The sequence below is a fragment of the Vombatus ursinus genome, unplaced genomic scaffold, assembly GCF_900497805.2.
Source record: "Vombatus ursinus unplaced genomic scaffold, bare-nosed wombat genome assembly UNPS02014833.1, whole genome shotgun sequence".
Lineage (NCBI taxonomy): Eukaryota > Metazoa > Chordata > Mammalia > Diprotodontia > Vombatidae > Vombatus > Vombatus ursinus.
In genome coordinates this window covers 8578342-8590726 of record NW_020954611.1, presented here as the reverse complement: position 1 = coordinate 8590726, position 12385 = coordinate 8578342, and the positions used below count along the sequence as shown (strand labels likewise).

Sequence of the window (12385 nt, the reverse complement as noted above, 5' to 3'; positions counted from 1 at the left end):
AATATATAATCAGAAACACTGAGTCTGTCATTTTTACAACAGAGCCTTACAATACCTCTGAATGAACCTAAAAATAATTTTCATTAATGGATATCTTTTTTAGTTAATGAATTGAGATGCAAAGTTTTATTTACATATGAAAAGGTTAATTTCATTATCATACTCTTAAATAAAGAAAATGTAACATTAATATCACACGTTGAAGATTAAAGACAATTTTGTGATAGTAACTGACATTTCTGGAATACTTTTATCCCTAAAAATTTAAAGCACATAACATACCATTTCATTCATTCTTAGAAGAATCAACTTGATTCAGACAAATACATCCAACTGGTTTTTAAAGGTAAAAATAAACTCTCAAGATTGGCCTGTTTTCTTTCAATCCCCATTTTAAAATGGAATAGATTTAAAACTCTAAGCTAAAATCAAGGTTTGTAAATAAATGTCCAATTTAGTTATTATATTAACAGAGGCAAACCACTACGGGCATAGGGTAATCTCAAATTTGGAGGTGGCCCCTTTGGTCTCTTTATGTGTTCAACTTCCCTATTTTTCAATTCAGAATACCAGGGGTATTATGGTCAGAAAAACATGTCATTCAAATGCAGCATCGTGGAGAATTAACAATTTATTGTTGTTTAGCCAGATCAGCCTTATCTCAAAAACCCCTGCTCTGAATAAGATCAAGGCAGTTGAAAGAATATCATTAATATTTTATTGTGGTTACATTATAGGATAAATGTGCTTTGTACTTTGCTCTAGGAACCTAATTAACAACTATATTATTCCTATGATAAAATAAGTTCTAAAACCTAAACACTTTACAAATGAATTTCTCAGCATCTAAACATCTTATTTAGTGGGTGCCCAAAAAATCGTTTTTGAATTGTGATCAGATTGAATTTTTCAAACAATATTTTTCTAGGCTTGAGGAATGCCTATTGGGGTACTTGGTTATCAGAAATTTGGGGAAAGGGGTCTAGATTTGTGATGTCATGAATATGGGAAACTCCATCTTATATAAAATTTTGTTTGATACAGAAACTTAAACATATCATCTACAAACTAAGTATATTCTTCATCATATACACATATCATTTTTGCCTACAAGATCTTGTAATTCAAAAATTTTATTGACTCAAAGTACTCAAAATCACCAGTCACTTTTAGCAGTTTCCCAAAGACTGTTTTTTAAAAAAGGATACAGGCAAGTGCTTCAATTGCACCTTCTTGTTTGGTACTATCATCAATTGCTCCTATCCATGGAAGAACCTTCTCTAAAAAAATGTTCATTGTTTCCATGGTAGCTATTTTGCTCATGACTCCTACACAACGAGCAGCCATGTGCCTCACTGCAGTGTTGGGGAACTGAAGGCACATGTATAGATGGGGCAAATGCTGTACCAACTGGAAAGAAAAATTCAATTAGAACACAAGTTAAGTAACAAATGTACCTTAGTACTATATTCAAGTGGGTGGTTAATAATCTAGAGTGATTCTGTACACTGGTTTAATTACCTTCCTCCTTTTCCCCAGAAAACATCAAGGATATTAAGAGGTATCATGAAATTCTCAAAAGAAATTTTGCTCTGAATATTTTTCATACAATATTTTTTGGTTCATTAGTATGAGGAGCTCTTAGGGTACAAACTTCCTTCACCAATACAGACTGGCAATTATTCTCCATCTCAGAGTGAAGTGTCAGCGTGGGAACACTGAAAGGTTAGGTGATTTGTTCATGATCACACAGCTGGTATGTGTTAAAGAAAGCACAGGAGCCCAGATCTTCTTGGCTCTAACACTAGCCCTCGAATCACCATTCCATGTTGCCTCAACTTCATTTTAAAACAAACCCCCACAAAAATGCACCATACACAATGATAAAGTATTTCCACTCTAAGAAAAAAAAACAAAACAAAACAGAATTACTGGTTCTTCAACCACCTCTCTAGGGCATTCAATATCTCCTTTTTCCAACTTTGCTCAGAAACCTATAATTCTCTTTAAAGGTTTGCCTATTAGAAAATGAAACAGAGTTTAATTCCACAAAATAATATGGAAATGTTTTACATGATTGCACATGTATAACCTATATCAGATTGCTTACCGTCTCAGGGAGATAGGTGGGGAGAGAGGGAGAGAATTTAGAACTCAAATTTAAAAAAAAAAATAATGTAAAAAACTGTTTTTACATGTAATTGGGGAAAATAAAATATTACTTAAAAAAAAAGAAAGAAAAATTAAATGGGGGGAAAGATACAAGCAAAAAGCTTCCTCCCTCAAAACTCAAAATTCAGAATGAGACATTTGTTTTTCAATGTGGCCAACATGAGAATTTGTTTTGATTGACTGTGCATATTTGTTACAAGGTTTTTGTTTTTATTTTTTGTTTAATTTGGGGGGAGGATAGATGAGAGAGGAGGTTAGGAATAGGGTTCTTCTCCTTTCTAAGTGAAATGAGAACAGAAGGAATCAAAGACAATCAGGACAGCTTTGGAAGTTACATGTTAAATTTGCTCATAAAGAAGAGCAAAATCTACCTGAGATATTCACAGTTTCATGAATAATCCTTTCCTTCTGTTCCACGAATATGGAAATGTTCATTTTATTTGGTGTTTAAAATCAGAATTAAAAGAAAATAAAATAGGGAAAGAAAGTATAGAGTCTAGCAGGGAAAAAAGGTTTGCTTATTCCTGAATCTTAGACCAGTCAAGAAGCAGCTGTAGGAACTCCATTTCTGTGCCTGGAAAGTAAAACTCTCAGTAACACCAGAAAGGGAAGAGAGGGGAAGACAGTTATGGCTTCATTATATCTCTGGTCACTAGAGGTGATTTTTTTTGGATGTTTCAGAAAAACCTGAGATGGCTGTCTATTACATTTATTTCTCTGGTCTATACTAGCAGTGTATAACGTATCCTGTGATCCAAGCAATAGAAGTAAGAACAGAGATTGAACCTACTATACTTTCACAAGTATACGGAACTTCCAAATGAGGAAACTCTTCCCAATGCAAGTTGGAACCCTCTCTGCAAACTACAGGCTTGTGCTTAGAGCCTGAGAGAATAAGTGACTTGATAAGGCTCACACAATCAGTATGCTTCAGAGGCAGAAGCTTCAAGACTGGCTATCCAGTACAACACACTGCCTCTAAAATACAACATAAAGCTTTATCAAAAAATAGGAAGCTTTGTTATCTGACTTTTGTATCACAACATTTAGTTCAGCAAGTGTAGACACCGCGACTAAAGTCAGTTTGGTCCAGGCGATTTTCCTTTAGTCCTGGTCCCAGCCAAACGGTTGCTGTTGGTCCTGTGAGTGAACACATTAATAAACCTGTGCAAATTAACCGCCTTTACAGGAAAAACAAAAAGGGCCTGTTTTACTAGAGGTAAATTGGCAAAATTACCTTTGTGTATGACAAAAAATACGTTAGTACTGTTTAAAGTAAAGAAAACATCCCTCCCCTTTCCATTCTCTCCCGGATTTTTCTCCTTTGCCTAGGCTTATAAAGGGTTGAGGAATAAGACTGTTATCTTTGAGCTAGCAGCTTCCATTGTAGTATAAATAGCAGAATGCTTACGACAATCTGTTCTGTTCCTAGAAGTGAATAAGATCTTTTTTTTTAGGGGGAGTGGAGAATTTTTTTTACTCTATGATGTAGCTTTGGAGTTAATCTGAGAATCTGGTAGTTACACCCACTCAATATACATTCCAAATTATTTTAATATCTGATTTTAGACATGATATCTTGTCCTCTCAAAATTGACTATACAAATTAGTAGTTTAATGTAAACGTAGTCTTAAAAAAGGAATAGTCAACACAGTGGTAAAGATTGTTTTTGTGCTTTTTAGAACCTTGAAGTGTAAACCAAAACTACCAGATAGTCTATCACTAGAAGAAAAACTGTAAAGTGCACCTCCTCCCCACACTAAAGGGGACTATGGAGATAATTTAATCCAGGGCTTCTTAAACTTTTCCCACTGCATTTCGGCAGCCTTCAATGGTGATGCTTGGCCTGATGGCATGCTTCGTGTTCAGAACCAAGGCTGCAGTGAAGTTGACCCATGTAACACAGGCAAGTGCTGCCTGCAACACCTTGGATTCATTACATGTCTGATTTTTAATTAATTTTTGGTCACTGTACATTCAGAAACCTTTCACTGTTGCTAAATGAGGTTAGGACCAACAGTTTAAGAAGCATCGACCTAGTTCACCTGAAACACTGGAGCTCAGAATGGTGGGGATTTGTCCAATCACCCATCAACAGAAGTGCTAGGCTTAGAACTCATGTCTTCAGACTACATGCCTAATGCCTCTCATGTCAAAAGATATAAGTTCTAAGTAAATCTTGCTTACATATACTGGGCAAGTAATTACTTTCTACCTTTATCCCCTAACTTGAAAATTGGGTGTAATACTTTCAGTAATACACTGAGATATACACACCCCCATTTTCTGAGGTATATTATAAAGATGAATGAGATCACATTTGACATAGTCTAAAGAGCTCAATGTTAGATAAGCAGAGTTAAATATGAACATCTCATTCTAACAGGACCAGGCAAGAGAAGAAGGAAAAGTAAAATAAAGCCATGTAAATCAATCAGCACTACTGGAAAAACTACTCAAAGTGCATGTTCTATCATCAGTCAGTATTCAGTTGTACACTGGGTATCTTCCCTCCATATGTACCACCTGGATCATGTGCAATGTTACCCTGGCAAATTAGGAACAGAGTACCATCCCTGAATTTGGTTAAGAGGGTCCTAACTGGTGCATCTAAATCTACTCCACAGGAGCTATACTATCAAGAGTGCAAGTGCCTAGCTAAATTGTATAACAGAAATAGGCAATTTCCAGGACACTAAGACTGTACTTTTTAAGCCCTAATAACAGAGGAATATAGTACTTATAGCTTATGGAGGAATATAATGCTATTATCTGTTCTATTAAAAAAAAAAAACTACACTTGAATCAATTAGTTACCAAAGGATGAAGCTCAGTATCCATTGCAGCTGCTGCTGTTTCAAAAACTTGCAGAGAATTCACCAATTCTTGGGCAGGGCCATCTCCCCTTTCCAGTAGGGACTTTCCATCTATTAAAATATATTCTGTTTTAGGTCAATTTCACCTTGCAATTAATTTTTAAGTCTAATAGCCGACATAAATTTTCAGCAACCCCACTTAGCATGGGAGTTTATTTTGTTTTTAAGGCAAAACCCAGCATTGTGCCCAGCACATAATCAATGAAGTAAAACACATTGATCTGTTGATAATATTCTTTTGGAAACAGCTATCAGGACCATCACAAACATATACAGAATGGAGTGGAGGCAAATTAAAATGAAATTATATCCTCGTCCACCATTTTATTAATAACTTACCAACCTAGTCTAGAGTAAAATGGATGAGAACTAACTAATTGTGTGTTTAGCACCCCTAAGGTGAGTCCTTTAAAAACCAAAATCAGCAAACATTGATACGTACCAAAATTTTTTATGTTAATCATATTCCTCAGGGGACCAACCATAGCATCCCAGAGATGTGGTAGCTTTACAGCCATTTCACGACCAAAATGCTTCACAATAGTTGACAAGGCAAATTCAGCCCCTCTCCGTTGCACTAAATATGGTTTCTGTGCCTACAATTAAACATTAATAAGCAAAAATTATAGATTTTCTTGAGAAATTGGCTTCTATCAAAACATTTAAATATTATAAAAAATGGATTTGTAAAAAGTGACCAAGGATTGTTCAAAAAATGTTATTTTTGATAAAAAGAGTTACTAAACATATTTGTCATATCTGAGGAGATCTGGGATCTAGTCCCATCTCTATCACACATATCTATGTCCATCACACATCTGTATATGTGTGATGGACATATGAAAAACTTTTCTGGGCCTCAGTTTCCTCTTTTGTAAAAATGGATTGAATAACCTCCAAGGTCCTTCACATCTCAAAAAAAAAAAAAAAAAAAAAATCTAATTACAAGTTATGCTACCAATATAACACTCAATAAGACCTGATAGGGAATTTATATTACGTAAAAGTTCTAAAAAGAACAAAAACATTTTTTAACTATTACTCTCTACCTTTTCAATGATAAAAGCTAGTCAAGAAGGGGCTACTACATTTTAAAGCCAAAATCAGAAAAGGCAGGATGATGTTTTCATATTCAATACTTTCAAGAATCTGATTTCATCAGGATGGGTAGACACTTTTACAGATGCAGATTGCAATCCTTCCATGCCGGTAGATAGCAGTCACTAGGTGCTATGATTAAAAATGTCATCACCTACTGAACAAACAACATTTTAGTGATGAACCTCTCTAAAGTTAGCCAGGCTGGTCCTTGCAATACCTACATACATAGTTTGGCATAAGATCCATACATGAAGCCCTTTCGTAGCTTGTACATTGCTGGCAAAGGCTTAGGGAACCCTCCAAGGTACAAAGAAGTATCATAGTACAACTTTAATGAAGAATTTTCAAATATATTTTAACTCTTCTACTTGATTATATGAAATAGATTTGGAATGTATTTTGATTGGATTCAATTCTCCACAAGCTCCTGAGCTACCATAGGATTCTGTTGTCTAAAGTTAAATAATTAACAACTACATTTAACTAGTCTCAAGAATGTTACGGTGAAAATTCTACAACAATAGGTGGGTAAGGGGAGAACTGAGTTTTAAAGTTGTTACTGGTATGAATCAAAACTACTCAATATTTCCTACATCAGTTTTTTCCCCATAGCAGTTATCAGCATATTCAAAAATGCAAATCAAAGGCCTAATTACAGTATATAACAAAAAGCCAACTCTCTGCTATGATGGCAAAAGGGAAGTCACCATAAGATTAACCAAAAGTTGTATGAGACAAGAGTAGAAAGAGAGTTAATGAAATTCAAAGACTGCTGAGTCCACCATGAATTTGTCACATAACCTCAATTGGGCCCTCACTACAGCCAAGTTAATCCCTTTACAACTCCCTAATTAACTGAGTATCCCACTCAACAGGGAAGCTGTTCCAAACCTTTTCATTTCTCCTCAAATCCCCCAAGACTCTCCCTCTCCTTGCTCTTTTAGCTGACAACTTTACTTCAGATGAAACCATGTGCAGAGGGCTCCTTCTCCCCCCCCTCATTTCGCGTCACTCAGATGGGTCCTTCTTCACTTCGGTCTCCTTGCTGAGACACCCTTCTGCATGCACAAGTGATCTTACTCCATCTCATCTTCTTCAGAAGACTGATCCCTTTGTCATTCCCACTCTCTCACAGACCTTCAGTCTCTCCCAGTGTAGAGGTTACTTTTCTGCTGCCTATAAAATATGCCTTTGTCTTCCTTATCCTCAAAAAATCCCTCACTTGATCTGCCCATCCTCATTCTCAAGGCTGTGGCTAAACCCCAAGAGAACACTATCTATGATTAATATCTCCACTTCCTTTCCTCTTACTCTCTTCTTAACTCTCTACAATCTGACTTCAGATCCATCATTTGAATAACTGAAACACTCTCTCCATAATTATTAATGATTTCTTAATTGTCAAATAGCCTACCTGCCCTTTTTCAATCTTGATCCTTCAAAGGCTGCTTTCTATAGCCTTTGACCTTGTTAATCACCCTCTTCTCTCTAGGTTTCCATGACACTACTGTATTCCGGTTCTCCTACCTGTCTAAATGCTCTTGTCCGTCTTTTTTGCTGGATCTTCTTCCAGGTCACATCCGTTAACTGTGGATATCCCACAGAGCTCTGTCCTGGGCCCTCTTCTCCTCTCCCTCTATACTATTTCAATTTCATCAGCTCCCATGGATCCAACATCACCTCTATGCTGCTAATTCTAAATGTACTTTGTATAGCCCTAACTTCTCTCCTACCCTCCACTTACCTCTCCAAATGGCTTCGGAACATTTCAAATTGGGTTCCTATGGACATCTAAAACTGAACATTATTTGTACCCCCCTCACTCTGCTTACCTCTAAACTTTCCTATTAGTGTTGAAGGCACCCCCTTCCTCCTAGTCACCAAGGCTTCACAGGTGTCATCCTCAATTCTCTTATCCCCTATGTCCAATCACTTAATAAGTCCTGTTTACTTTATCACCATAACATCTGTCACACATGCCCCCTCCTCTTTGCGTTAAATTTTTTTTTTTTAGGCAATTGGAGTTAAGTGACTTGCCCAGGGTCACACAGTTAGTGTCAAGTGTTTGGTCTGAGGCCCGATTTGAGCCCAGGTCCTCCTGACATCAGGGCCGGTGCTCTATCCACTGCACCACCTAGCTGCCCCATGCCCCCTCCTCTCTGCTGACACTACTGTCACATTGGTGCAGGCACTCAACAATCTCACTGCTGCAGTGGCCCATTGGGTGGTCTACCTGCCACAAGTGTCCCACCCAGACTTCAGTCCACCTGCCATTCGGCTGTCAAAGTGATCCTCTTAAAGTGCAAGTCTGACCATCTCACTCTCTCCTCAATCCCAGAGTTCCTCATCACTTCCAGGATGAAATATAAAACCCTCCATTTGGCATTTAAAGACTTTCATTAACCTGGTTGTCATTCTTACATCTTCCTCCAGTCTTCTCAAACCTTACAGTTTCTCTCACCCTCCCAATCACAACTTCCTCCTCGTACTCTTCAATGCAGCTACGCTGGTCTCCTGGTTGTTCCTCTGGTCGTCCCATGCCTGGAATGCTCTCTCTTTCCTCATCTCTGCTTGCTGGCTTCCTTCAATTTCCACCTAAAATTCCACCTTCTACAGGAAGCCTTTCCTGATCCTTCTTAATTCTAGTGTCTTCTGTTGATTATTTCACCTTATGGGGAATGTATATGTCTTGTTTGTATATAGTTGTCTTCATGTTGTCTCTAGCAATAGATTGTGAGCTTTCTGAGTGCAGGAACTGTTTTTTGCCTTTCTTTACATCCCTAATGCTTATCATAGTGCCTGGTATGTAGTAAGTGCTTAATAAATGTTTACTGAATGCCTATTTTATAGACACAGCTTCTATTTAGCAGTGAATATACATATTCTTAGAGCTAGAAAGGGCAGTGGACATCTTTAATCCAGCTCCCTTTTAGGAATGAGAAAATTAAACACCATGGGTAATTTACTATGTGTCAATTAGAAAGTACTTATTAATGGGTAATCTATCTTAAAGTCAAACTAGATATACAAATCTCAATTTGCCTCCAAGTCTCTCAGGGATGGTAAGCAAGAACAGATTTCAATTACAGCTGGAATGACAGGATGAAGGTTCCAAATGAATACTGGAGTACAAAGGCATAAATGACTTATTTGACATTTCTCAAAAACTTCTATAGATTGCTACTTTTTATACACGTGCACCATCCATACACATTAAATAAAAGTTTTCATTTGAAAAGATGGGACTCCAGGCTCCAGACTATCCCACTAAACAAGTCCTGATTTGCACCACATAATCTTTTTTATCATTTTAATTGCACCTTTCCAATTGTGCCCTTCCTAACTGTGGCCAAGCTTCTAACAGTTCTAATCAAAATGTATTTTTAGAAACACTAATCATTTCTCATGAATTCTGAATTGTTCCTGTATGTTTAGTCTGCTAAAGGTAAAGTCATGAGTGTGAAGTTTAATTTTCTATTTTTATTAAGCCTCTTTTGAAATATGTAAGTATGTTAACACAACTACATATAGGTATAGATGACTTACCACTATGCATCACTGGAGGGAGTTTCCACATTGGGAGCTCCCTATCCTAATGAAACCACAGGTCTGAACCGAAATATAACAGCACCTCCAAAATATACAATGCATTTCAATAGCATTTGGTGATTTTTCATTAGGGTAGGCAACTCTCATTGAGGAAACTTTCTCTACCAAAGCAGAAAGGCACCTATTGAAGAGTTGCCTGTGGCATGAAACATTTAAAGTAAGTTAATTTCTCAGGGTCAAAGAGCCAGCGAGTATCAAAGTCGTGAACAAGTGTCCTGCTTGAACATAGGTCTTCCTAACTTTAAGCCAGTTCTCTATACACCATGCCTTTGGCTGACTCCATTTGAATAGTTATTAGAATGAAATAGTAAGTAAAAGAATATCAGAACTGATAGTTTCTAGAGCATTCATTCCACTTGATAAAGTGTCAGCTAACAGGTGTTTAAAAAAAAAACAACAACCCAACTATTATTTCAGGGATAGATGGATGACAAGTTAAAAAGTAACATAAAAAAGGAAAAGTAGGGACAGCTAGGTGGCACAGTGGATAGAGCACCAGCCCTGGATTCAGGAGGACCTAAGTTCAAATCTAGCCTCAGACACATAATACTTACTAACTGTGTGACCCTGGGCAAGTCACTATTGCCCAGGGCCCCCCCCCCCCCAAAAGGGAAAGTAAACATAGAAGCATGTAAATTTAGTTAATTCTCTCCAAGAACTGGTATTTTTACTCATGGAATTTTTTTTTAAAAGAGTTACTGATAGTTCTTCCTTATTTATGACAATTTTTTAAAACTGAAGATCAAAAAGTTGCAATAAACTCTGTTTCTGTGGATACTTAGCTGTATTTTAGCTGTTGTTTACTGCTACACAGATAATGGAGTTATTGGAAGTTTGTGAACTATTTCACAGAATACAACTAAGGTTTACTTCTTTGAGAGCATTTATGAAGGATTAACTGATAAAAATTCCAGCAGGCCAGAAAAATTTTGAGTAAGCTGGTAGATTCTCTTATCCCAATGGCTAGACTGCTACAAACATTTATTGGTAGATTTATTTCATGATAATTAAGGTCCTTTTATTTTGAAATGCTAAATGAATTTTGGGATGTTGAAATGGTGACAAAATTAATTTCTGACCTACTTGGTTCGTATGGTTTGACTTAAAAACCAGAGGAATGAAGATTGAAAATATGTACCTCATCCAATTCAGCAGGGATATTTCCACTGCTTCCTGGGGGGAAATCTGCAAGTTGAGCTTTTGCTGCCTTAGGAGTAGGGCCACGTCTGCTTGTGATGGCAAAAGCAGCTTTCTGATGCCTGTAGAGCGTGATTATACCTCTGTACTTAGTAACAGTGTGATGCATTCCATCCTTATCTGTGTTTTGTCCTACTAAGAAAAAGAGTCACATCGTAGAAGATTAATTGTGATAAAATCTAATAAAATCAATAATGACAAAGTTACACAGCATCTAAAGTATGTTTAAATGTTGCAATCCATAAATTTTATCCTACCAAGAATACTTTATTTTGACATTGAGGTCAGGACATTTTGATTTGTAGTACTTAAGTTAAAAAAAATTTTTTTTGCTTCTTCAACATCTTCACGTCTAAAGAACCAGACTTATTTAAAAGTATAAAAGCTCATTAGAAAACTGCAAGATTAATTATTCTTTCTTCAAATGTACCAGAAATAATATGTAAAAGAGTGTATCATAAGAAAAATGAAAACATTTCAACAAATCTCTTTTGCATATCCATAGTCAACATAAACTTCAGAAAAATTCCCTTTGTAAAATGTTGTTTTTTAGTACAGAGAGGGAAGTGCAAGGGGAGAGAGAGGAAGATGCTGAGATCACTCTCTGAGACAAATTACAGTGAAAGTAATTTTGTTAAACTACATCTGAAATAATTTAATTCCCTTTTCTCTCACCCCTTCCCAAATCCACCAGGCAACTAAATTTTTTCATAATGCTAATATTGGCACAGATGGCTAACATCTATCTTAGAGGCTTTTTATATCAGACTTCCTCCAAATGTGTAATAAAACTATTACTAGTTAGTAGGGAGGATATTATGTTATTCACTGTAAATACAAACCACTAAAATAATAATTAAATTTGATCATAATAAGTTTCTATTGTGTTTAGAAAAAACCTTCAGAGGTATATTTAAATTCTACTGAGAAACAAATGAATATTTTCACAGGTAACTTTCCCTCCCACCTCCCATGGAAGTTTTAAATAGATACCTTTAGAATTTTCATGACTGCTTTGAGGTGGTGCTGGACACGCGACACAAGGAGTAAGATGTGGGTCCACACAGAGTGAACTACATAGGTTTTTAATAATCTTTGAATTAGGACAAGGAGTTCTTGATGTACACTGCTGTAGTAATTTCGCTATGCACATTGCAGCATAATTCTGTACCAGTGTATTTTCTTCTTTCTTAACAGTTTCCATTAATGGTTTTATGACAGGGTTTAATTTTTCTGGAAGCTGCTGTAAATTCACAACTGCGCACGCAGCAAATGTATGGACTCTCAATTGCAGCACTTGCCATTCCTGATTTGTTTCTGCAACAGTCATTTGAACTTGTTGCCGCTTACTATCTAAATGCTGTAACACTTTTGGATTTAAATTGAAAGATGATGTGACTTCATTAAAAACAGTAGTGACCTATTAAAA

The 12385-nt window shown here is 36.4% G+C and overlaps 1 protein-coding gene across 3 annotated transcripts in view; it reads right to left on the bottom strand.

The window, feature by feature from the left end:
• BTAF1 (B-TFIID TATA-box binding protein associated factor 1) overlaps positions 1–12385 on the bottom strand; it is a 125059-nt gene that overhangs the window by 31587 nt on the left and 81087 nt on the right. For 2 of the 3 annotated variants that reach the window (XM_027839798.1, XM_027839799.1), the window contains exons 20-24: positions 11950–12376; positions 10898–11088; positions 5492–5645; positions 4991–5100; positions 1209–1410 (exon numbers count right to left, since the gene is read on the bottom strand). In XM_027839798.1, coding sequence (XP_027695599.1) covers positions 1209–1410; positions 4991–5100; positions 5492–5645; positions 10898–11088; positions 11950–12376 — 1084 coding nt within the window. Of the gene's footprint in view, positions 1–1208; positions 1411–4990; positions 5101–5491; positions 5646–10897; positions 11092–11949; positions 12377–12385 lie in introns of all 3 variants that reach the window. The other variant, XM_027839797.1, reaches the window with a different exon arrangement.